Genomic DNA, 23,608 nt, shown 5'->3' on the forward strand with positions numbered 1-23,608 from the left:
TGTTGACATTCAAACAGTTTAGTTGCAAGTGAAGTGCCAGCGGTGGAATCCGTCTCGCATTATAAAGAAATGCGTCGACAAAAGAGCAAATGTCTAAAATCCGAGTACAGTTAAGAGCGTGTGAACGTCTAGATGAACAGGTGGAAGACAGAAGACGGAGGAGAAATATATTATTTGGTTGTTTTCCAAGGCTTTTTTTTTACGCCCATGATGGAAAGACAAATTCTATCTTCTCAAAGCCAGGATGTTGATCAAGGAGGAAGAGTTGGCCTCGGAGGATGGATTAGCGCCACTCTTGCTCATGCAGACTGACCTTTAGGTCGTCGCAAGGAGATGAACGCAAATAGAAAAGAACGGCGGGATGAGAATTTTGTTCCCCGAGCTAAAACTTTGAGTCTGCCAGAGAAGTTTGAAACCAGAAAACGTGTCCACGTCGAAGGTTTCCATCCCTTTCCACCATCAGTTTTTGACATTACCGGGTGTTCAAACAGGATTCTGGCTGATGCACAGAGATGTTCGCTCGCGAGCATGCACTTCACACGCCGTTCTGATCTGGCGCACGCCGAGGTGACATCCCGCTGCCGGTAACGAAGCTCGCTCTCGAGGAAGGAGAACCCGAGGTCAAAGAGGCGACTGCGATTCCGCCGGCTTTCATTTAGCACTCGGTTCAACCGCCCCACCTGTCTTTGAGCCGAGATTAAAGACCTTCGAAAATAGAGAGAGAAAGAGAGAGAGGGGGGTGAAAGAGAAAGACCTGGGAGGGGAAAAAGTCCAATGACAACAAAAGAATCCTCAACTGTCAAAACTCAATGTCATTGTATCTCAAAAGGGAATTGGGAATTGGCCGGGAGAGAAGGGGGCCCAGGAAGATGGTTCTTCTGGTGGGTAGAACTGTTGACGTATGCTGCGTGCATCGGCTCTCGCCCCGGGCGGGGGGAACCGGGCCTGGCTGCAGAGAAGCTGCACTTCAACAGCATAGTTCTAAAACTATATTGAAGTCAAAAGCACAACAATAGTTCCCATTGTTGTAGGGCGTATGAAAGGCAAAGTTGAGCCCCCCCCAACTGTGTTGATGAGAGAAGATGTGGGCATGAGTCAGGAAGAATCACCACTAGCCACTCATCAGCTATCAGAACCGCTCGCCGCGGACACGCAAGGGCGTCTAGCGAACTTTGACGGAAATATTTCAACAGAACTTTTTACGGTCAAGAGCTAAATCCGGCAGGGATATACTTTTCTGCAAACACGGCGGTAATTCTTTTTATATATATATATGCAAGAGCAGCTGTTGGAGGGAAAACCATCCAAACCTCAGCAGGAGGCTCTTGCGCAAGACAAAAAGACATTTGACTGTTAGTGAACTCTTCATAATGTTCAAGAATGCTTTATCGCCCCGTTGGTGTAACAATGACAGAGTTCTGGCCTCTGTTCTTATCCATTCAGCGTGTTCTTTGATCCCCGCGTTACGTGTAATATGCGGCGCAGGAATGCGATGAATTAGAGGTTCAGGGGAGGTCAGCTCATGCAAATCAGAGGGCAGAGTCACGCCAGCCATAACTCTGTCTGACTGCACTGGAAGACACAAAAAAAAAGCCAGACTCCATACACAGTTTAAGAGCTTCGGGTTTTCTTTTTTTTTTACTCCTCGGCACCATGGCTTTGGCATTCCAGTCCAAACAAAGTAATCCAGCCCCCCCCCTGATTAACTATTACATCCCAACTGTAGATGACGTAAAGACCAAGAGTCTTCTTGTCAAGGCCTCGGCGCTCCAGACTGAAATATTATTTGTACGGAGTCAAATTGAGTCGAACTGAAATCCACATTCCGACACCGAGGTGGTTGTTTGTGTTGGGTATCTTGCTCCGCCGACCTCCCACCCAATGCTTCATTGGGAGATTTACTTTCTTTAGCCATTTGTATATAATTCTAAATCCTGCACGGTTCATCCAGACGGTCACTCTCGGGTATAAGACACTCCGAAAAATCCAATAAGAGTCAAAGCGGGGGTTCGCTCGGATATCTTTGCAGCACTCAGCCTTCAATATTTCATGGTTGTGAGCATAATACTTGCATGTTTTGGGGATTCACTTCAAAGAAAGGGTCTGTTTAGCCGAGAAAATATATAGCAATTCAGAAAATTGGTCAGTTTCAAAGAGTGCGTGTCCGATTGTGTGGGCACACACCCACGGCTTTGGCTGTGAAGTCAAACTCGAGTCTTCAGGAAGGGGTCAGGGGAGAAAAAGTGGGTGGGACTTTGTCTACATGTAAGGTACAGCAACACGTAAGCGGCGCAACCGCTTTTCAGCCAAGATGTCGACACGATGCGGTCTGCGTGTGTTCCCTCTCGCTCCGGGCACCGCATCCACTGCTCGTCTTTTGTGCCTTTGACACGCTCGTACGTTCCGGGTTCTTTTTTTTTCCACGGTGCTATGTCGTGATCAATTTGCCGCTCGGCACATGACGGCCCCCCAGCGCCTCAGAGGATTTGAAGGACTTTGTGTGTGCAATCCCAGCCCACCTCGGTTTCTCTTCCCACGTGCAAAAACGGGCGAATGTCTTTTTACCCCACGCACGTCGCCGAGCGACAATGCGTCGCGGCTTTTGCGCTTATTCCAGATTATCGTTTGTTATAGAGGAGATGCATCTGCGTCTGTTCATGCACGCTGTAAGTGCGGTTATCTTAGACACATCTACAAATACACAATGAGAACTCGCCGAAGCACTTTGGAAACATCAGGGCCCAATCAGCGCTCATTTGTTCGTGGACCTTGAGAAACTGAGCTCATTGGAAAGGCCCATTGAAAAGTGTTGTTCTATGTAGCCACAGTGGGTTTGTGCACCTGCCTGCTTTTTGTTTTGTAAATGCAATCTGCCAAGAAAAAACAAACCAAATGCGTTTTGGCATGTGCTAAAACATAAAGCAAGATTATGTCCCGTGTTTGATTTTGTCGTTTGAGCAGCAGCCAAAAATGGCCTTTCTTTTCAGCGGTCTGTCACCAACATAAAACATGCAGCAGCATGTTCGTTTTCGTTTTCTGGTTTTCTTACCCACGTGATTGTACTCGTGCAACCTGAATCGTGCATTGCACCATTCATTCACTTTCTACTCTTTTCTCCTTCGGCTTCCTTTTCTTCTTCTCTGATCCCCGTGCTGCGTGGAAAGAGCGCCATGACGGCGACTTTTGCCGCAGAGCGTTTCTGCACTCCTAATTAAATAATGCACTGTAGTATGAAATCGCCTTCATTAAAGATAAATAAATAAAAAAAGTCCTCTAAGTTGCTGAGGTGAACACGTTTTACGGATGCAGAGGTAACTTAATGCATTCGGCTACCTCCGGTAAATGAAACCAAACCGAGAGCTGATTGATGGAGGAGAGAGAGCCGGCGCCGGTGGCGTCTTTGACCTCACGGCTGCACGCGTGTTTGTGTGCGTCTTCTCAAACTAACGGCTCTAAATGTGTCATTCCGTTCAGCCTCATGACCTGAATCTGCATTAATATTTAAAGGAGTAATAATACGATCGATAAATCGCCTTACATGTGTCTGTCAGCGCTCCTGATAGCCACAAGGCCACCAATCCGGAGCATCCCGGGTGATTTATGGCCCGCCTCGCAGACATCAATACGACAGCTTTGCCACAGTAGCTCATTTATAGCGCTGAATTAACGCCGCCGGTGCTGGAATACATGCACGGCACATTGTGTTCCTGCAGCGCGGCTTAACAAAGCTGCTCCAGAGGTGCTGCGATGCATCGGCGGCTGAAATCAGCACATTTATTTTTTGCTTAATTACTTCCTTAGTTGTTTTCATCCTTCTTTAATCATCAGAAATTTCCCTTTATGAACCCCGGCACAGGAGCTCGCCCGTCTTCCTCCTCCTCATTACACTTACATGAACCCGAGCTTTACCTTGCAACGCCGATCCAAACAGCGGCATCGAAGCCGCTGCCATTTTAAAGCTGGCCCGGATGCCGGCTGACCTTCCAGCCTGGATTGAGTTTATTATGAGAGCAGGAAGCACCGAAAGGGTGTCGACCACGTGGACCCCACCGATAAATCTTCCTAATCTAAAGCCAATAGTATCATTTCAAATCAACCGACCTCATCCCGCGGTGGATATGAGATTTCATCGCCTAATTTTGCTCCGAATTTTCTCGTGGGGATGAAACTTCCACAAATGACACTCGGTCAACCGTTTCCTGCGAGGTGCAGAGAGACAGAAAAAACAGGGGGGGGGAGAGTTGATGTTTCATTTGTCAAAAACTCTGCCCAGATTAATGCATTTCCAAAGTTCATTCCCTTGTTTGGACCTCCTTGTTGGGTTTTGTTGCATCCCGAGCATGTAGATTTAGAAAACTGAGGTGATGCAGGAGCAGAAAGCGAAAGGAGGAGGAGGAGGAGGAGGAGGGGGGGAGAACGGTGTTTGTGATGAAAATGCCTTATTTGGAGGTTTTTTTAGGTGATCCGACCGGCTCTGCCAAAATGAGTTGTTGGAGCAAAATGTAAGACAAGACACAGCTTACATGAGGAGCGCGTCGCCCGAGGCGTTTTAATGATCCCGGGGTCTAGAGGCGTGAGCAGCAGACGGCTGCTCCTCTCATCCCCCAGACAAGAACTGAATTATTACTGCAGACGGAAGCCAATATCTCATCGTAGGATCGCACAAGTGTAGCAGGGAAAGTAAAAAAAAAAAAAGAAAATCATCCAGGTGTCTGGGAGTCACGGCGGCCTCAAAGACGTGAGGATGCGAGCCAAAGGAGGGCTGAGGGAGGAGTTCAACGCGAGGTCATGAATGCGTTTTCACGTTGTCTGTGAGCAAACACAGTGGAGCAATCGCTCAGCTGTAAACTCAAAGTCACGGTTATCTCAAGGTAGCAATCTGAATGAGACGCAAGGCATTTATTGAAATCTGCTCAAATTTGTGAGACATTTCTCGAGGGTCACTTCCTCTTGATCTCATTTCGGGGAGCTTTATCTCTCCGTGTCGTGCTATTCCTCTTTGCCTAAAATATGCAGCGTGGCAATTTGCAGGTGACTCACCGCTTCTACGGCTATATCTTTCTTTTTTCTTTTGAAGCAACCTTTCAAAAGGCTAAGGAAATGTCTTGAATTAAAATACGCTGCGGTGTGAGCAAGCCTGCCTGTTCTGTGTCTCTCGGATTCTAGTTATTAGAAATACCGACGCTCCGAAGTGGAATAACTTTGCTGAGTGTTGAGAATTTTTTGTGCTGATGAAAAGATCTGTCGTTTGCTCTTTTTGTGCACGGTGCAGGCGTCACCAAAGAGATGCAAGCACCTTGTTTGCAAGAAAGAGGTTGACTGCGGCGATGAGAAGGAAGCACCTAGCCGTAGCGTGCCATCAGATCGCTCTTACATTTCGTCGTTACCGCTCAAAGGCGACGGACACGCCTCGTCTGACGCCGCCGAATCCTGCCGTTCCCCTAAGTGTTTATTTTAACAGGGGCAAAAATATATCCTTTGCTTGTTTACCTCGATCCTTGGACTCGTTCTGCACCGTGTGCCCTTTCATCTGGGAATCCGTCGGGTCATTATGTCACTTATCCGAATTCCACCACGGGCACTGCAATTATAATCTGCCTCGGGCCTCAGAGCATGAGGATCTGAGTCATCCTCGCCCTCCGGTGTTGTGTAGCCTAGCGAGGAGGGGGCCAATCGTCATCAACCGTCTGTCAGCGTGAAAGAACCCTCGCCTTGTTTGTGCCGATCTTACCTCACGGCACGCCATTCCAGAATGGCACGCGAATGCCCCCCCCCCCCTGTAGGATCAGAGTCAGGTGTTTGTTCCAACTTAGCACAATAACTTTCATTTCAATGAGTAATTAATGATTTTCTGCCTCCCTTTTGTGCGGTTTCTTAAAACGCTGTGTCAGCCTGTAATTGGCGAGCACGAGAGGAATCAAGAAAACAAGAGCGACTTGTTTTCCTTCCCGTTCTCCCCTGAGGCAAAGACGTGCCGCAAACGGCGTTTGATTTGGAGCCGATTGCCGAAACGCGAGCCGTCTTGAGACTTGAGACAATCTCAACTCCCACAGGCCGGCGGCAGCACATTTACAACCTGTAGGGGGGTGGAAAGAAATTAAATTATGGTCCTGTCTCAACCGGGGTGTACCTCGCCTCTCGCCCTTAATCAGCTGAGATGGGCTCTAACAAACCCGTGACCCGGAAGGAGGACAGGACGACAGGACGATAACGCGTCGTCCATCCACGGCCGTTGTCCTGTCTTTGCCCGTCGTCCAACTTTTACAGCTTCCATCCTGGGAATGTTTTTTTTTTGTTTATTAAACCTAAATCTGCTCAGTCGTGGCGCGGAAGAGCTTTTTAGGACCGTTGGTGTCCAGGAAATGTCAGGAATTTATTCTGCAGCCAGGAAGGGGGAAATAAAAGATACAGTAAAAGCTTTTACATTTCCTACCAAGAAGAATAATTCAATCACAGGGACCTGTAGCAGTCCTGACATCCCGTGGACACGAGCAAGCAGCAAGGGCGAAGGTGCAGAACTGCAGCTTTGTGAATCTCGACAGATTCTTTTTTCTTTTTCGGATTTCATGAGCTTCAGACGAAGCTGAGCGGCCAATCCAAGACGAGGGCCGCTCCAGAAACGCTCCCATCGAGGATCGGGATTGTTTGCTTGTTTGAATGCCTTTCAGAAATGAAGGCCTAATGTTTGTCTGCCATTGATCCGCACCTGTCCATGACACCTTGACTGTGAGGACAAACTGCTGTCCGTAGCTGCCATTATAGGAAATCTATAGCTAATACCCTCCTTATTATGAATGCACATACTTAAACCTTAATAACAGGAGAGCGGCAGAGTGGGCGGCGATCATCATTCCTTCAGGGGAATGTGAGAATAAGTGATTTTATACAGCTTGTTTCACTCAGTTGTTTGTTTTCCTTCATTCCTCAGCCCTTTGGTCACAAACCTGGGATGGGAACAATATATCGGTGCTGTAATAGCCAAGCTTTCCTCTACGTGCAGCTTGGACTTCTTTTACTTATTTAAATTCCACGCCCCCCCCCCCCTTGCGGCTGCAGGGGATTCTGGGTTGGGACTACTGCGACTCGGCTCAAAACAACATCACCAAGAGAACAGAAGCTTTTCAATTGAATTGTGCATTATGGATGTATCGATAGCCGGGCTCGTAGCCGCGGTGGGCCCGCTGAGCCATTCTAGGCCTCGAGGAAACGGCGACCCAGGAGCTGTCGAAATTAGAGCCGAGCCGGGTCTCGGAGGAAGCGTCGCCATTTGGGCTGGAACGGCGAGTGCGACCCTCATCTCGCCGCTCCTCACCTCCCGCTAATTGAATCGGGCCTGGGGCTGTTCTGTGAGGCGGGGGAGTCTGTTAAACCGAGTCTAAAATCATTAAAATGTGTCTGTCTGACCCTCGCTTCAGATAACCATCCAATATATTTCACACGCCAACGGATTGGGAAATTTGTGTCCTCTCACGACCCCACAGGGCGAATATATAACTCAACAAAAAAGTCATAATACATCTATTAAAATGGCTTGTGGACATTCCCTGGGAAAATGTGCATCATAAATGCGTCTGCTCCCCGACCAGAACCTGTTCCTGATGATTTTCACTATATTCAGATGCATAGATTTAATTAGAAACAGCGGAATAAGCATTAAAAATGCATGAATGGAAATTGCCGCAAGTTCTAGATTCCCCTTTTCTCTTTCCCTTCTACTGCCGACTGTTGAATATGCCAAAATAATGTTTAAGCATTGTTCAGCGGCAGAATTAATGGTGTTCCGGCGTGACGAAACTCGGCACCATCTGAGACATACATGGACACGGAAGCTCAGGGGGGGGCGCACTCGTTGGGCTATCTCATCCGCCTGTGTGATTTAAACATGGCTTTGAAGAGCCTTATAATTAGTTAGTAGTCTGGTTTAAGCGTGTTGGAGTAAACATGCTTTAATTGGGAAGGAGAGAGAGCGATCTGGGACAGATGTTGTGCAGGAGGAGTCACGCTGTGTCTGTTTCTGCTTTGTGTCACAGTGAGAGAGAGAAAAAAATCTTGTTATTCCAGAAAGGAGAACAAAAAAAAAGAAGGAATAATTGTTTCTTACGAAGGGACTCGTGGAGGACGGGACTGTGGAGGACGGGACTGTGGAGGACGGGACTCGTGGAGGACGGGACTGTGGTCCGGTGACGTTAAGGGCGGGACGACACAATGAACAGCAGACACAAGTAAGTAGTTCCACCCATCGTGGGTGAAGAGCTTATGTCCACGGCTCTGCAGGGCGGGTCGGTCATCATTTATCTCCGCGGGGGGGTTGAGGCGGGGACAGGTATCCGGAGAATGTCTTCTGGACTTCCCCGCTGAGTGACAGCTGCGCTACTTAACACCTGCTGATGGCATCGTGGGCCTCCGCCTCGGCTTAAGCCACGACTACGCCACAGGAAATCTCCTGTGCTCCTCCTCCTCCTCCTCCTCCGAGCAGCAGGAACAATTGCACCATTTTGGGAGTGCAACAAAAGGCGAGCTCACCTAAGGCAGGAGTTATGGACGCTAAGCCTTAAATAAACCACGTCCGAGAGGAGCGACGGAGGAGGACAATCTGGTGAGGAAAGGAGTGTTAAAACAAAGCAAGCTAAGGGACGGATGAAAAGGGGCGACAGCGAGCTGTGGGAGAGGAGGCGGGGCTGGGCGTGGAGGCGGAGAATCACGCGTTCCAGACAGAAGCGACACGGCACGATCACACAGCTATTTTTCATTCACACTCCTCTGCGTTCACACGCGACTCCAAAGGTATCCGAGCCCCAAGGAAGCCTTCCAGCAAACACTGTTTGCCAATTTTTCAAACCTGTCACTCCCCCCCCCCCAAGTGTATGATGCGAGGCAAGCAACCGCCATCACGCACACATTACCTCACTCTGAGATCACACTGTAAGGTGACAAGCATTTCTGTGGGTGGAACGGTGCATTTTCTCTCCGTCTCCCACCAGCGGTTTGACAGCAAACAATATCCATGCAGCGTATTTCCGAGGGTATTGAAAAATCACACGAGTCCTTGGAAATATGACTCGTGTGAATAAGTGGCGACGGTTTGAGTCGCGCCTCGGGAGGCGATGCGGGTAGGCGTCGCCACGGAGGTTGAACAGGGGGAGTTTGAAGAGGGCACAAAGACACAAAGTCCACAGAGACGCCGGGCTCCGTGATCAAACGGAAGCCGCAGCTCCTTCCTCGCGGCGGCCGCTCGCCGCTTCAGGTGGGGGGACGCTGTATTTAAAGGATATCATATTCCTTGTCTGGAGTCGCCTTGAGAAGCGTGTGTGTGTGTGCACGGTGAATATTTCATTGTGTGTGTGCCTTTCAAATTTCCATATATTGAAACCTCCCTGAGCGTAAACAGACAGCCGGATCGGCCTGTTCTGCTGGTCGAGGTCGTCGAGCCGATGATCGGGGGGGGGGGGGGGGGGGGGGGTGCATCAGAATACTACAGCATGCATTCGACATTGCTTGATCCTTGACACGATTCCCTTTAATCTACCTGAATGCATCAGTTTCCATTCAGCTCTCTTGCTCTCCGGATAGAGGGATGAAATATAAAGGACTCGTTTCATCTCTCTCTAAGATTTATGGCTATTTTATACCCTGAAATGCTTGAAGACAGTAGATCCCTACGTGGCGCACCACATCAATAATAGACTTGACCTTGCAAGACGTGTCTTTTCTCCAGAGGGCTTGGATGCGTTCCTCAGATCTGGGTAAAGGCTTCGGTTAAGCCACATCAAGCTCATTCTTTCCACTCCGAGCTCAACAAATACGGTTCCCATATTGTATTTTGAATCTTTTAAACCTCGCTTCACAATGTCAGGCACAAGAATAGATGCAGAAAAATAATCAACCAGCAGGCAAGCTCAAGCAAAGCCTTGCGTAAAGAGCAAACTATTGCTCTCAGTAGTCTAATCTGATCTTACGAATCAAGAACTCCAAAGTGGGAAGGGCAGTAAATTACAGGTCCCCAAGGACCGGTGACACGGGGAAGAGACTGGGACCGTTGTCGGGAAACAATTTGCTGCCAATTTGGTGTTCAAGGACCATCGTGTTTGAAATGTTCCCTGCTTGGCAAAATGGTTCCATCGAAAGAGTTTTGTGGCACATGATGTTCCCACAACTCATTCAAGTCCGGGCCAGCATCGTTAGGAGCGTGTGACTCCTGCTTGAGAGAGCCTTACCCCTTGCCAGCAATGCGTTTGAATTAGCAGGTACAAGCAAGATGAGAGAGCAGCGGGAACCTTTCATAAAACTCCAGGCGGCCATGGGCGATGTTGCAGCGTGTGGGGAGAGCGTGGCGGAGGTAGATTACCATAGTAACCAAAAAAATAGCCCACCGGGGACGCCCGAGCGAACACAGTCATGGAGTTTAAGCAGCGCTGATCCGAAGACGTATGAAAGACACATCTCTCAAATGTTCAAAGGGAGACGGAGGCGGAGGCAGGTTGGGATGGCGAGCATCTTTACACCTCTGGCTTGGCTAGCGGGGGAAGTAATTTCCGCTGCTCAAACACTTGCTGCAGCAACCGCGGAATTCCGATGCCGATTAAACGGAAATAATTCCCCTCTCCGTCCGGCGAGGGATGTCCCACGATCCCGTTCATCAATGTCACCCATGTAGGCACTTTGCTGCTTGTCAAAGAGCTCCTCGCCGTGCGGTTCGGCGTCCCCGGTGCGTTGACGTTCCCGACGGGGCCCGCCTTCCTTCCACTAAAGCCTGCCATTAATATATCATTACGGGCGGATTAAATGTGATGGATCTGATGTGAAGTGAAGCTTATTAAGAAAAAGGCTCGGCTTGAAATAAAGGTTGTGGCGAAATATGAAAAATCTCGTCTTGTTAAAAAGGCTGTGTTTACCATTATTCTAATCATTTTACCGCCCCCCTACCTGTCAATATGATTGATACTCCTGCCTTTCCCGCAATCCCAGACCTCATCAACCCACAACAACTGTACCAACGTTCCCTATTTTCCATGCCTCTATGGCTTCGCTCCCCTCAAGCTACTTCCCTCCGCTGAATCCACTCTGTAATTTACAATTGGCTATTGCGTCCCGTGTTGCATTGGACCGACTCGGAGTAAATGAACCACGTTAGAGACGGGTCTCTCAGTCATCATTACATCGCCTGCTTCCCCCCCCCCCAGTAATTGCAGCAAAACTGCTAATATTCATGCACCAAAATAAAAATGGGAGTTCTTCGCCAGTGGTCAGTTTGATTGAGTATTTGTAGTGGTTACTAAAAACACTGTCGCCGGGGAGGAACGAGGAGGAGGAGGTCTCCTTGTATATAATGAAGAAAAGGTGAAACCGAAGCTTGGTGATGATCGAGCTATAGGGCAAGGTGCTGCAGATCAATACCTGAAACCAGATGAAGTGTCTGGAGCTCCTGAAGCATTTGTCTGAGTAAAGCCGGCATTACTTTCATCTCTGTTTAATATTATCAGAGCTGGGCATATATGTGAACCTGTGTCAAACTCTATAAAGTGTGTTTTTGGAGGACTATATAGATGTTTAATATCAACAATAATAATGGAAATGATTTACTGTTCTTCTGTTAATGCCTGAAATCAGGGTTTTTTCCTGTCTCTTGAAATTCACCAAACCTTTTTAGCCTCCCTTTCATCGCCACCAGTGTTAAAATTATGTGTTGCCATGGCGCTAACGTGGAGCGTGAAACAATACGAGTGTATAAAAGCACATTAAAACTGTAGTTAAGTGACTAGTCTCTAATGGACAAGTTCGCAAGAGCCTAACATTAGAGTAACAAAGTGTTTACTGGACCCTACCCTCCTTTTCAATAAATGCACGGGTGATTTCTATAACATCCGGTTATTAATTGTGTTGCGGATCTTGGACATACAAAATAAAAACCTGAAAATAATAACAGCGTTCAGTCTCAGAGGTCGGAGCGCTGCCAGGACGCATCTGTCTTCATCTGCTTCTTGGTGATCGTAAGCTCTACCAAGGCTGTAACCTTGTTCTCCTTTCAATTTAATCCCATGTTGCCGCTCGCGGCGTGATAAATGAGCAGCGGCAAAGCGCAGGGAGGAGGCGGCGAATTGAACATTTAGGCTTTTCAAACATGCTCTGGCCGGACGTCGTACTTTTGTTGATTTGATAACAGCTGCCTGGCGAGGCTGCTCATAAACTCCCCGGCCGCCCCAGTTGACCTTCGTTCTCCGGGAGGCAGGCGGACTCTTCGGTCCAATGACGAGCGCCATCAGCCCGGGTTAATGGCTCGCCCGACCCAGACGTGAGCTCCTGAAGCTCCTCCATGCTAATGTTGACCTCCGCCGAGGCGGTTATGTCATCACTGGTTTGTTTGTTAGCAAGATAAACGTTATGGATGGTTCTTGATGAAATTCTTGGAGAATGTTGGGCATCTGTTACCAGGAACAGTTGATTGCATTTTGGTGATGATCCAGAAGAGATCCTGGATTCTGGATCACTTTGAAATTTTCGGTAACGTTGCAGTGAACCGAGCTTCAAAATTACTAAGGAGGGTTGAAATCCACATTGTCAGTCAAGGCCCTGCGATAAATACGTCTGACGGAGCGAAGGAGCTTCCGATCCTTCGCTCGAGGTCGTCATCGGCGTAGATCTGTCCCTGCTTTTTGAACGGCGGAAGATAAAGTGCTGCTCCAGCCCTCGGGTGCTCAACACCTCTGTGCTGTGTGAAGACGGCATATTAACCAGACACAAATACAAACACAATGATGCACATGCGTGTGCCCGGCGACTGGGATGAACTGTGGGGGGGGGCCTCCATTCGCTCTCCTCGCCAGCCCTCACAGGATAGACACACACACACACATCATACACCAACACACTTTATCACACACCTACGCACGCACATCCGCTACGTATGCCTGCTGAATACACATGCACAAACATTCACGCAGCCACACGGTGGGATCCACGCCAGAACAGAGCTAATAGAAACAGTCAAGCTGTCCTATCCCGCCCCGCCCCAAGTCGTATCCGTTATATTCCGCCGCTGCCTGCTAATAGAAACTTATATCCTTCAGACAATAAAAGGCAACGCCGTTGGTTGCATTATTTATCCTGGACTCGTCTTAATGCATCCTGTGCAGTCAGGAGGCTTCAGTGCATTTAAATTTTAGCAGCTCCTTAATAAAAGAGAGGGGGTTAAAGTCAGTCTACGCGGAGAGAGAGAGAGATGGAGAGAGAGCTGGTCCTTCCGTAGAAAAATCCATTTGTACGGGAAAGGCTGTATCTATTAAGTATACTTCGATTACACCGTTAAGCCTGAGAAGCTGTCAGAGCTGCACGGTTTTACCGAGTCCAGGATCTTCCTCCTGTCCGTCTGGGAGATGAATCGTAAGCTTGCATTTTGCAGCCAGAACAAACAGCAGTGAATTATGGATCGGGGGGGGCTGACCCCTGCTGGTTCAATTGACACCCCTGAACCCCATGTGACCAACACTGGACGGGGCGTGATTCGTGGAGATGCTTGCTCTACAACGGAAACCTAGCCCATCAAGAGGATCTCCCCCCCCAAAAAAAGTGCCTCTTTGAATGGGAATTGAGCGTGCGATTGGTCCGTGACCTTTCCTGCACAGCAACAGTGGAAGAATCGCACCGTTACGGAAGCGATTCTTAAAGGCGTCATTGCAACTTTGATAAGGTGCATCGTCAACGCAGAACAAAACAGCATCGCTTTGCAGCCGTTAGTCTCACAAACACGAAGCCTCGTGTCGGGTCTGTGTTGCGCCGCGGCGCGTCGACAGGAGGCTGTTCCCGAGGGGTCGTACGGCAGCGAAGCGAAGTGATGCCCTCGTTGAGCTGCTCGTGGCATCCGGAGTCGATACGAGAGGACGGCTGCAGCCAAATCAGCGGGGCTTGTGTAGCACATCATAGAGCTTGGGAGCCTCGTAAAAGTCGATTTACTGTACAAACTCCTAACAATTGCTATGAAAAACAAGCCCGTGCCGCGGCGTGTGTGTGTGTGTGTGTGTGTGATATTGCCACAGGAAAGGCAGATCTCCAGATCTGAATCAGCTTCATCCTGGCGAGGCCGATCCCTCCCTTCCCGCCATTTTTTTGACATCTCATCTGGATCGAAGTCGAGGCAGAGGCGGCGCTTCTTTACCTTCCTTCTCTCGCGGGTATTTACAAAATGCTGCAAACTTAAATATCAAGCGCCACCAGCATAGATAATGATGTTTTAATTTCCCACTGAGCATTCAGAATTGCGTTGCCCCCCTTGCCACCCCTGGCTGCCTGCATTGAACTGTTTCCTGCGGTTTTTCCACACGCGGGGGCTCCTTCCTCCAGCTTCTTCAAGCGAGAGCCTACCTGTCCAATCGGACACAGACCTCAGGGGATAACCAAACATGTGGAACCTCTTATCAAGTAATTACCTTATTTGCTTCAATGGCTGCCAGATCAAGATAAAATCACACGGGATCCAACGGGGGGGGGGGGATTTTGTGCCTGCGCATCACAAATAGCGACAGCTGCCGGAGAAGAATACCCAGAGGTCTGGGAATTGTTGACACGATGACTCAATCTTAAATTCTGTTGTGTCCTCACACCTGAAATGAATTTTGCGGAGTCACTTGTGGCTTTTCATGGGCGTTTAGGCAGATACATTTTGTCGGGTAAAGTAAATGAGGCCAGAAGCAAAGCAGTGGATTTTCATGTCGGTTTTCCCGAGAGCTTGAAGGTCGGTCGCGTCCTGCGCTTCGGCTACAAACGCCACTCGGTCAGATACATTTGCGTGGATCTATTGTTAGCCCTGTGAGGATTTGCACGATGCAAATCGAGCTACAACCGGCCAGAGCCCGGCAGGTCAGCAGCAGAACCCGGGGTTGAAGGCCACGTCTGGTTCTGCTTGCTTTGCATCAGCCAGCAGGAGTGAACGGACCACAGCGTTCGCCCTGCCCTGCGGGATGACGCTGCAGGAACAGAGGATGCTGCTGCGGCTAACCGCTGAGTAGAAGTCATCCCCCTGGGGCACGGATGGTACTTTGAAGCGCAATGACATAACTAAAGCCAATGGCTTGTGCTAATTCAATGGCGAAGTTATTTCATTACTCACTGCATTACGGTCGGACGCCGTTATTTCACAGCATCAGATGGAGCAGGAGCCTCTGCCAAGTATACAGTTAAGTGTTTTTTTTTTTAAGTGCAGGCACTAAGCATCAACGAATGATCGTATGCATTAAAAGGAGTTGCAATGCTGCAAAAAACAAAAAAACAAAAACTACTTGAGATGCAATCAAAGAAGTTGCAGGAGCCTTTAAAGTATGAAGCCTGTTGCCACTATTGTTAAAGCCCTCGACAGCTGCTGTGGTGACACGCTGGCTTCTCCCTCAGCCTTATCTCAGCTTAATGACTGTTTAAACGCCTGGTGGGCTCAAAAGAAAGGCTCACCTCAAGGATAAACTTCCTCAGTTGCCTGGTTACCTGGAGGAGTTGTTCCGCCTATGTGGTTATTGTTCTATTAGGTGGGTGATGAGAGAGAAGGACCGAACCTGATACCTCAGAGTCAATGGTCATCACTGTTCTCCCCCAAGTGTGTCGTCGCCCCCCCCCCCCCCCCCGCCGCCGCGCAACCCACTCCCGCGAAATGGTAGCAGCCATTCTTTAAGCCCCTAACAGGGCCGTCTTTCTTGTGCCCGTCTCACAGAGCAACGGAAACGGAGCATCTCTTCATAATCTGCTGACATGGATGCTAACGCAGCTAGCTCAGGTATTGAGGATCTGATGTTTCTTTCACTCTCCGTTTTAATATTACATATGTCACTGTATTGCAGGATTCTGCTGTATGTATGTAAATTGCCATTATTTTCATTATTTCACTGATAAAATAAGCCTTTTCTAGCCTCAAAAAAATAAAAATAAAATAAAAAACAAGATCCATAAACACAGTACAGTACCGGTACTGTACATATTGGAGGAGCTCTGCGTTCAGAAAACACAAAGAGCATACATGAGATATTAAACTCGTCTCGCTCATCCAGTTAGCATCGGCGTGTGAGTCGTTCGCGTTGTCTACTTTGCGCTTGTGTTTTGTGTGGACACGTGAAATAATGCAAAAAGAAAATACGGTGTCGCTACTTCGCGGCTTGTCAACTAAACCGGGTACGACTTGTAAATCTCAACAGACCAAAATATTAATACCGCGTGAACAGAAAACATAAGACTAAATGTCATCGGTGTCTTGCTTTCTGTAAATTGCTCCCCGAATTAAACAAATCGGAGTGCTTCTATTATGCTTAGCTGCTGACACTTCTGTGAGCAGCGAATATTTTTAGCTGCACCATCCCTTAGAATCCAGAGCAGGACCACTCCACTACTTAATCTAATATAGAGGTGGCAGCTTAATGTCATAACCGGAACACACCTTCTCTTCGCTGTGGTTCTCTTGTGCAGCCATTACATTTCGCCCTCTTCACCCCCAAACATAATTAATCAACAGTGACCATTTCCTGAGTGGGTTACAAATGGCAATTTTATCCCGACCAGTAATTGTGTATTCAATAGCTAACGCACAATAAACGTGGAGGATATTGAGGAATGGACCGCTGAACATTGTCTCCACGAATCAATTTCACTTTTAGCAGCACGAGAAAACGCATTATAACAAATGCACCTGTTCGTAAAAATTACAGCAGCATTAACAGAGAGAGTAAATAAATATATATATATATATAATATAAGTGGAGGATATAGCGACACACAATACACGCTGCTGCCGCAGCACCAAATGGAGTGCTTCATTAATTATGCAGGAGACATCCGAAAGCAACAGCACTCCTCACACTCTGGGAAGCAGCTCGGCGAATAGGCCCTATTACAAGCTGTTGGAGACGGAGAAGGGGAAGAGAGGGGAGAGAAAAGGGTCAAAGGGGAGTGAAATTATAGCAGGAGGGAGAGCGAGAGGGCTGCAGCGAAATAAGAGTGGATATTTTAAAAAGAAAAAAGGTAGGGGCAAGATGCTGAAAGACGTATGGGTGGGTGGGCGCAATGAATGCAAAGATATATATGGCACAGGACCAAAGGAGAGTTCAGGGGTGGAGAAGGTGACGGGGATGGAATATAGAAAAACACGAACAAAGACGTATCTAGAGAAGAAAAGAAAGAAGAACACACAAAAAAAACATGAAAAAACTGAATAATGCAGCCATGTTGGGGAGACAGCGGCACACTAGAATTCTAAAGGAGTGATGCTGACATCAAGTTAAAAAATTAAATCAATAATTCATTAGACTTTCATAGAAAACACATAAAACGAGTGTAATTTTTTTTTTTTGCCTGAAAACGCAAATCGGCCATCTTCATTATGTATCAGCTTAATTTCTCGCTGTTGTTGCAGATACCAGAAGAAACACAGCCCCCCCCCCCCCCCCCCTCAAAAAAAATAAAATAAAGAAAAAGTTGAAACCAGATGAAAAACATTTCCTGGAATTTGAATATCACATCGTGCCACCTCCTCTGTTTCCCAGCACTTCAAATAGAAGAAAGGGGGTTAGTGAGAGGAGGAGGAGGAGGAGGAGAAGAAGAGCTGGAGGGTGGATGAGGGTGACGAAGAAGAAAAGCATGGAAAAGGAAATGACAGACGTTTATACTTTACATGAAGTAAAAAAAAAGAAGATAAGTGAGTAAATGAAGCTGAGGCATGAGGGATGATATAAAAATGTCTGATTTCACCGCTCAGCCAGTGAATCGATGCAGAAGAATGTTCATATAACCTCCTGGCCAGATGTTCCCACTTAAGCCCAGACTGCAGCGCTGACTCACACGTCTAACAAAGCCACATTTGTGCTGCATCTACCTTTCTCTTTTATCCTCTTCTGGGCTTCTTTTTTTCTGCCTTCCTAAGAAGACAAGGCCGCCTTGTCACTGATAGAGGGCAGGGCTTGACATGGCTAGGGGGGCGAGGGGGGGGGGGGGGGGGGGGATGTGGCCGGCCTCTCTCACCTCTGCGATGAAATAAAATAACCGCAAACCAAACCCTTATGCGAGCCGTCTGGACCGCTCTCATGCATATTTGTCAAGGTTAGCGGTTATTACACCCTTTGACAGGAAAGACCACTTCAACACACATTTGGGATCAGAGTTAGCCATGTTGCGCAGAGTTACCGGTTACCGTCATTCGATGAGCGAAATCTGCTCCTTCCCTTTCAATACTACATGTGAATGGCACTCCAAACCACAACAGATCAATACAGCTAACTTGACACACATTAGCACCATAAAGGCAACACGACTACTGAGAATAGCCCTGTCAGAAAGCATTATGGTAGAGAGAACACTAAGAGGAGGAAACGGAGGACATTTAGGAATGTTGGATGAAAAGGAAAAAGAATATGGAGATGTGTCTTCTTACCTGTTTGTTGTACTTGTTGATGGTTTGACTGCTGTATTCGGAGCAGTGGTCAGATCCAAGGGAAATGTTATCTCCGGTGCCAACAAAGGTGTTGGCGGGGGGCAGGTCCTGAACTGCCTGGTGCTTTTTACCCGCCGTAGGCGACTGTGGGTGAAGCTGCACTGTAGGAAGTGGCGAACTGGACTTGTAGTGTCGGGCCAGATCCGGGCTCCCCGGACCTCCGTTGACCGAGCGGTAGCGGCCCATTCCGGGACTGTCCGACAACTTCTCGTTGACGCCATCGTAGCGTTGCCCGTTGGGCTTGGAGGCCTCCACGGTGACGATACTGCTGTAGAGCGGCTGCTTGGACTTCTGTTTTCTCTTATCCTTTTTGGGCTTCTTGGACTTATCGTGCTGCTGTGGTGTGAAGAAGTCCTCGTGGTCCTTCTTGCCAGCCTCATAGCCGTTCTTGTTCTTGGGGCGGCAGTAGCGGGCCATAACAACAACTAGAATAATGAGGATGACTGTCATGATGCCTGAAACTACTCCGATTACAATGCTTAGCCTCTGTTTGCTGAGATCGTAGTTTGGGTCACCGGCAATGTTGGTGTTGAGAGACGTGCCAATGCTCTTAGCCACCTGGGCCTCCACCACGGTGGAATTGGAAAGAGTCTCATTAACATACACGTGCACAAGGGTGGTGGTGCTCTGTGAAGGCTGGCCACTGTCATTCACCTGGACCACTAGTCTGTGGAGGCCATAATGTTTCTGCTCCAGCTTCCCCACCAGTGAAATGACCCCTGTGCCTCCATCAATCTCAAACAACTTGAAGGGATTGCCCCCAATGATGCTGTAGTTCAGGTCTGCGTTGATGCCGGTGTCTGAATCAGTGGCTATGACTGTTCTGACGACAGTTCTAATGTTGCTGGAGGGAGGCAGGAGGGTGTAGGAGCTGTTGATCGGGAATGTGACTGTCGGGGCATTGTCATTGTCATCCATGACAAAAAGGGAGACCGTGGCGGTGGCTGACCTGGGTGGGTCGCCCCCGTCCACGGCTTTTACGAGGAATGTGTACGTCGTTTTCTGCTCGCGATCAAAAGACAGAGTGGAGAAAATAGTCCCAGTCTCATTCTCGATTGAGAAGATGTCCTCCTCTTCCTCAACGAACAGACTCATCTGTGCATTCTGGCCTTTATCTGCGTCGATGACTGTCACCATTCCGACGGGGCTGTTTGGTTCAAGATTCTCTTTGACGTAGAAGGTGAAGACATCCTGCATGAATTTTGGTTTATTGTCATTCTTATCGGCCACAAGGACAACCACTGTCGCAGAGCCCTGGAGGGTGTTGATGCCCTTATCTTTGGCTATCACTTTGAACTCGTAGCGCTCTGTTTGCTCTCTATCCAGAATGGTGTTTACTCGTATGTCGCCACTATCTGCGTCGATGGAGAAAATCCCACTTACTGACGAATCAAGGGAATAAGCTATTTCAGCATTCTTCCCACTATCTGCATCAATGGCTGCCACCGTCGTTACCCTCTCGCCAGGGGCGTTGTTTTCTGGAAATGACACCTGCACAACGTTCTGGCTGAAGACAGGGGGGTTATCGTTCATGTCGCCCACTTTGACAAGAAGAGAATTATTACTTGCCAGACTGGGGCTTCCGGAGTCCACGGCCACTATGACCACACTATATTCCCGTGTGGCCTCGTAATCCAGCGGCGCAGATGTATGGAGGAAATACTTCTTTTTATTCTGTTCACCCTCCATCTCGCTGGCCGGTTTGAGCTGGAAGGGCACGTCCCCAACCACTGTGCAGGTCACGATGCCATTCTCCCCCTGGTCGCGATCTGACACCTGGACTAAGGCGATGGGCGTGTCCACCACAACGTCCTCAGCCACGTTGGCAATCCCATCTTTTAAGAAAATGCGTCCAATTTTCCGTATCTCAATAGCGGGAACATTGTCGTTCTCATCCTTGATGTTCAACACCACAGTGGCCTTGTCCATTTTGGGCGGCTGGCCTCGGTCGCGGGCCATTACTGTGAACCTCAGTTGGCTCACTTCTTCACGGTCAATGCGGTGCAAGACACTCAACCACCCTGTGCTCTCGTCCAACCTCAGTAGCCTCCTTACTGACTCAGTGGCTGCCCCGAACACGTACTCTATTTGACCGTTGACCCCGACGTCTGCGTCTGTCGCTTTGAGCTGCAGGATGGGGGAGCCAGGCGAGCTGTTTTCTGGCAGGTCAGCTTCATACACGCTCTTTTCGAACCGGGGGTTGTTGTCATTCACATCGGTGATCATCACCCTGAGAATGGCCTGGGAGGAGCGAGGGGGATCTCCTCCATCCCTCACCCGCAGGGTGAGCTCATAGGAGTCTCTCTGTTCCCTATCAAGGGCCCCTTTAATGATGAGCTGAGGCTGCTTCTCTCCATCAGAGGTGTCAGCAACTTGGAGTTCAAAGACGCTGCTCCTGCTCGCGCCTTCGTCAAATCTCCTCTTCCCGGAGTACGAATCCCCAGAAGAGCCCAAACGCCTCGAGTTCTCCCCGTTGTCTTGGATAAGCTCATATCTCTCTATTCCATTTCTGCCAAAATCTCTGTCTGTGGCTGTGGGCAGCAGATAAAGGGTTCCAATGGGTCGGTTTTCCTCCACAGACAGTGTCAGGACAGGGGAGGGGAAGGACGGGGTGTTATCGTTTATGTCTAATATGATGACTTTGCCCTCGAACAGGTCGACCCAGCTTTGAGCCGGTCCGATGACGGACACTTCGAAATCGATGAAACACTCATTCTCATCAAATATCATTTGGCACTGCTGTAATTTCTCCCGGTCTATGCGCCTCTCGTTGGTGGTGAGCTCACCTGTGATGTTGTCTATTTTGAAAAAATCTGAGCCCGACTCGAGGGTGAACGTCACCTCTCCAGAGCCGGCGACGATGCCCAGGTCGGCAGCTACGTTTCCCACTCTGACATCGGCGGGTCCCTCCTCAGCCAGACGGTACCGGAGCACTTGTTTGGCAGCGGGCTGATGGACGAGCTGCAGGATAAGCATGCAATAGTACAAATAGTCCACTGCGCCAGTAGTCCTCATTGTGCTCCCCTGGGAAATGTCCACTTAGACTTGGGGGGGAAAAATCTTTTTTTTTCTTCTACAAATCTGAATCACTCCGGGATTATCCGGGCATGCAGGAGAATCTTCATTAAAATCAAAGCTCTGCTGCGGGATGAGCAAGACTTCATCCTCCGGACCGCTCCGTGCAGCTCCCGCTGCAGTGACGAGCAGCAAGTTAAACGAGCTCTCGGCTTCTCTCGCTGCTTTGCTTCCTCCGTCCCTGGTTGTTAGTTGCGCTTTTTTTTCTGCTTTAGTAGATAATGGAAACGTAATGATGCAAGAAAAAAAAGAAAAACACCAGAGAGGCTCCGGACGCTCAAATTGATGCTCTAAATATGAATAATTATTGCGCGTAAAAGTCCAAATGTTCTTATCCGAGCATCACATCGCCACAGGGCGGGATTCATGAACTCACTATCCTCTGCTTTTACTCACAGTTCGGGGTTAGAATGTCCACTTAGGCCGGGCTGCACTAGTCCTCTATCCGATGATGTATGTCCACATATGTCAGAGGATCATTTAAATGCCCGCGCAGTTTCCAAACTCGTCATACAGCGAGCGTGGACTCCGCGGAACCTTGTGGATGAGGATGTGGCTGTGACGCAAATTGCCGGTGCGCTGTTCCTTTTCCTCCAAGCCACTCGCTCGCAGCCAGAGAACGTTCAGTCCTCTCTCTCCTTCCACCGAGACAACCTCCTGCAAAGATGAGATTGTGTTGAAAAGAAAAAATGTGAAACGTACATCCGTTGTTGCTGTTTTTTTTGTTTTTTAACAGACGTGGGATGAACTCCTCCGTTTTTTCCAGCAGATTCGGTCGGTTTTCCTCACCTGCAGACGCGCCGCATGCGTTGGCAGCCCCTATCTGCAGCACTGTGAGAGGGATGCACAAATTATATTGCAGTCTCTCTCTCTCTCGCTCTCTCTCTCTCTCTCTCTCTCTCTGTCTCTCTCCCTTCCACTCGACCCCCCCTTATGGTTTCTTCTCCCTCAGCAGCGCTTGTAAACAGGGTCGGACTTGTTGTTGATCGTCGGGTCCAGATGCCAGCAGACAATATTTGACGAAAAGGTACGGAGGAGGAGGCGGCGCCGGTTTCCTGTCCCCGGGCCGGGTCTCGGCTTTACGTTCACGTTCGATACGGCGAGACAGCCGGTAGTAAAAAAAAAAAAAAAAAGACGCAGCTATTTCACTCACGTTCTGACATTTCGTGGAACTGTTTGATGACGTTTGTCAATAAATCGTACATTTAAAGCCCAACTTTTACGCACGGAGGCGTCCGCGCGTAACGCCGTTTCTGGTCTGTCCGGCTGCGCGCGTCGCAGCCGCTGCAGGACAGGTGAGACGGGACGGGACTCGACGTGTGCGCGCAGCGCTGTGGCTTCCCGGAGTGCGTGTGGTCGCCGGTGGCTCGGCGGACTCCGGTGTGAGCCGAGCGGCTGCTTAGTTCACGCTGCGTCCATTATTTCAGGAACGTAAAGAGGAGCCGGCTCGGCTTCTCCTCCCGCGTACCGTCACACCATCCGAACAAGAGTTATGAGTATTAATATTATAATTATTGTTCCACTGCGGAAACCCTGTGTAGGATGCGTGTGTGTGTGTGTGTGTGTGTGTGTGTGTGTGTGACCGCAGCTGCCATCCGATCCGAGTGTTAAACATCCACGTGATGCCGACGGTCATCCTGACCGGACACACAGGCTTCAAATCTCCTCAGGACGCACCGCGGAGGGGCAGATGCGCACGTTTTCGGCGCTAATCTAACGCATCACCTGAGCATTTACCATAAATCAAATCTGGGTTTTGGTGTTTTTACGCACGTGAGCGAGGACGCTTCTTCTTCTTTTTTGGTCCTTTTTAAATCGGGATAATGAGTGTATGTAATGAGAGAGTGAGAGCCGGGGTGAAGAGCGATCGGGAAAGGAGGAGGGAAAGCCGAGTGGAGAAACAGTCTCGGTCGGCTGCTGGAATTCCAACTCTGGCGTTTGTATTGCTGACTAGCGCCCTCTATCGGCAGATTGAAATCATCCCTCTCTGTGCAACAGGAAAAAAAGGGGCAAATTCCATTCCTTTTTCTACTTTAACGAGGGGGCGACTGGGTTTCAGGGTAACATTTTCGATTAGAT

The 23,608-nt window shown here is 48.9% G+C and overlaps 1 protein-coding gene across 1 annotated transcript in view; it reads right to left on the reverse strand.

The window, feature by feature from the left end:
* The window catches only part of pcdh7b (protocadherin 7b), a 74,464-nt gene extending 52,995 nt beyond the window's left edge, over positions 1-21,469 (reverse strand). The window contains exon 1 of the mRNA XM_068756082.1: positions 18,395-21,469. Within this exon, the coding sequence (XP_068612183.1) occupies positions 18,395-21,469 (3,075 nt within the window). The remainder of the gene's footprint in view (positions 1-18,394) is intronic.
* Between the last annotated feature and the right edge of the window lie 2,139 nt (positions 21,470-23,608).

This window comes from Brachionichthys hirsutus, chromosome 23 (assembly GCF_040956055.1).
Source record: "Brachionichthys hirsutus isolate HB-005 chromosome 23, CSIRO-AGI_Bhir_v1, whole genome shotgun sequence".
In the NCBI taxonomy this organism is placed as follows: Eukaryota; Metazoa; Chordata; class Actinopteri; order Lophiiformes; family Brachionichthyidae; genus Brachionichthys; species Brachionichthys hirsutus.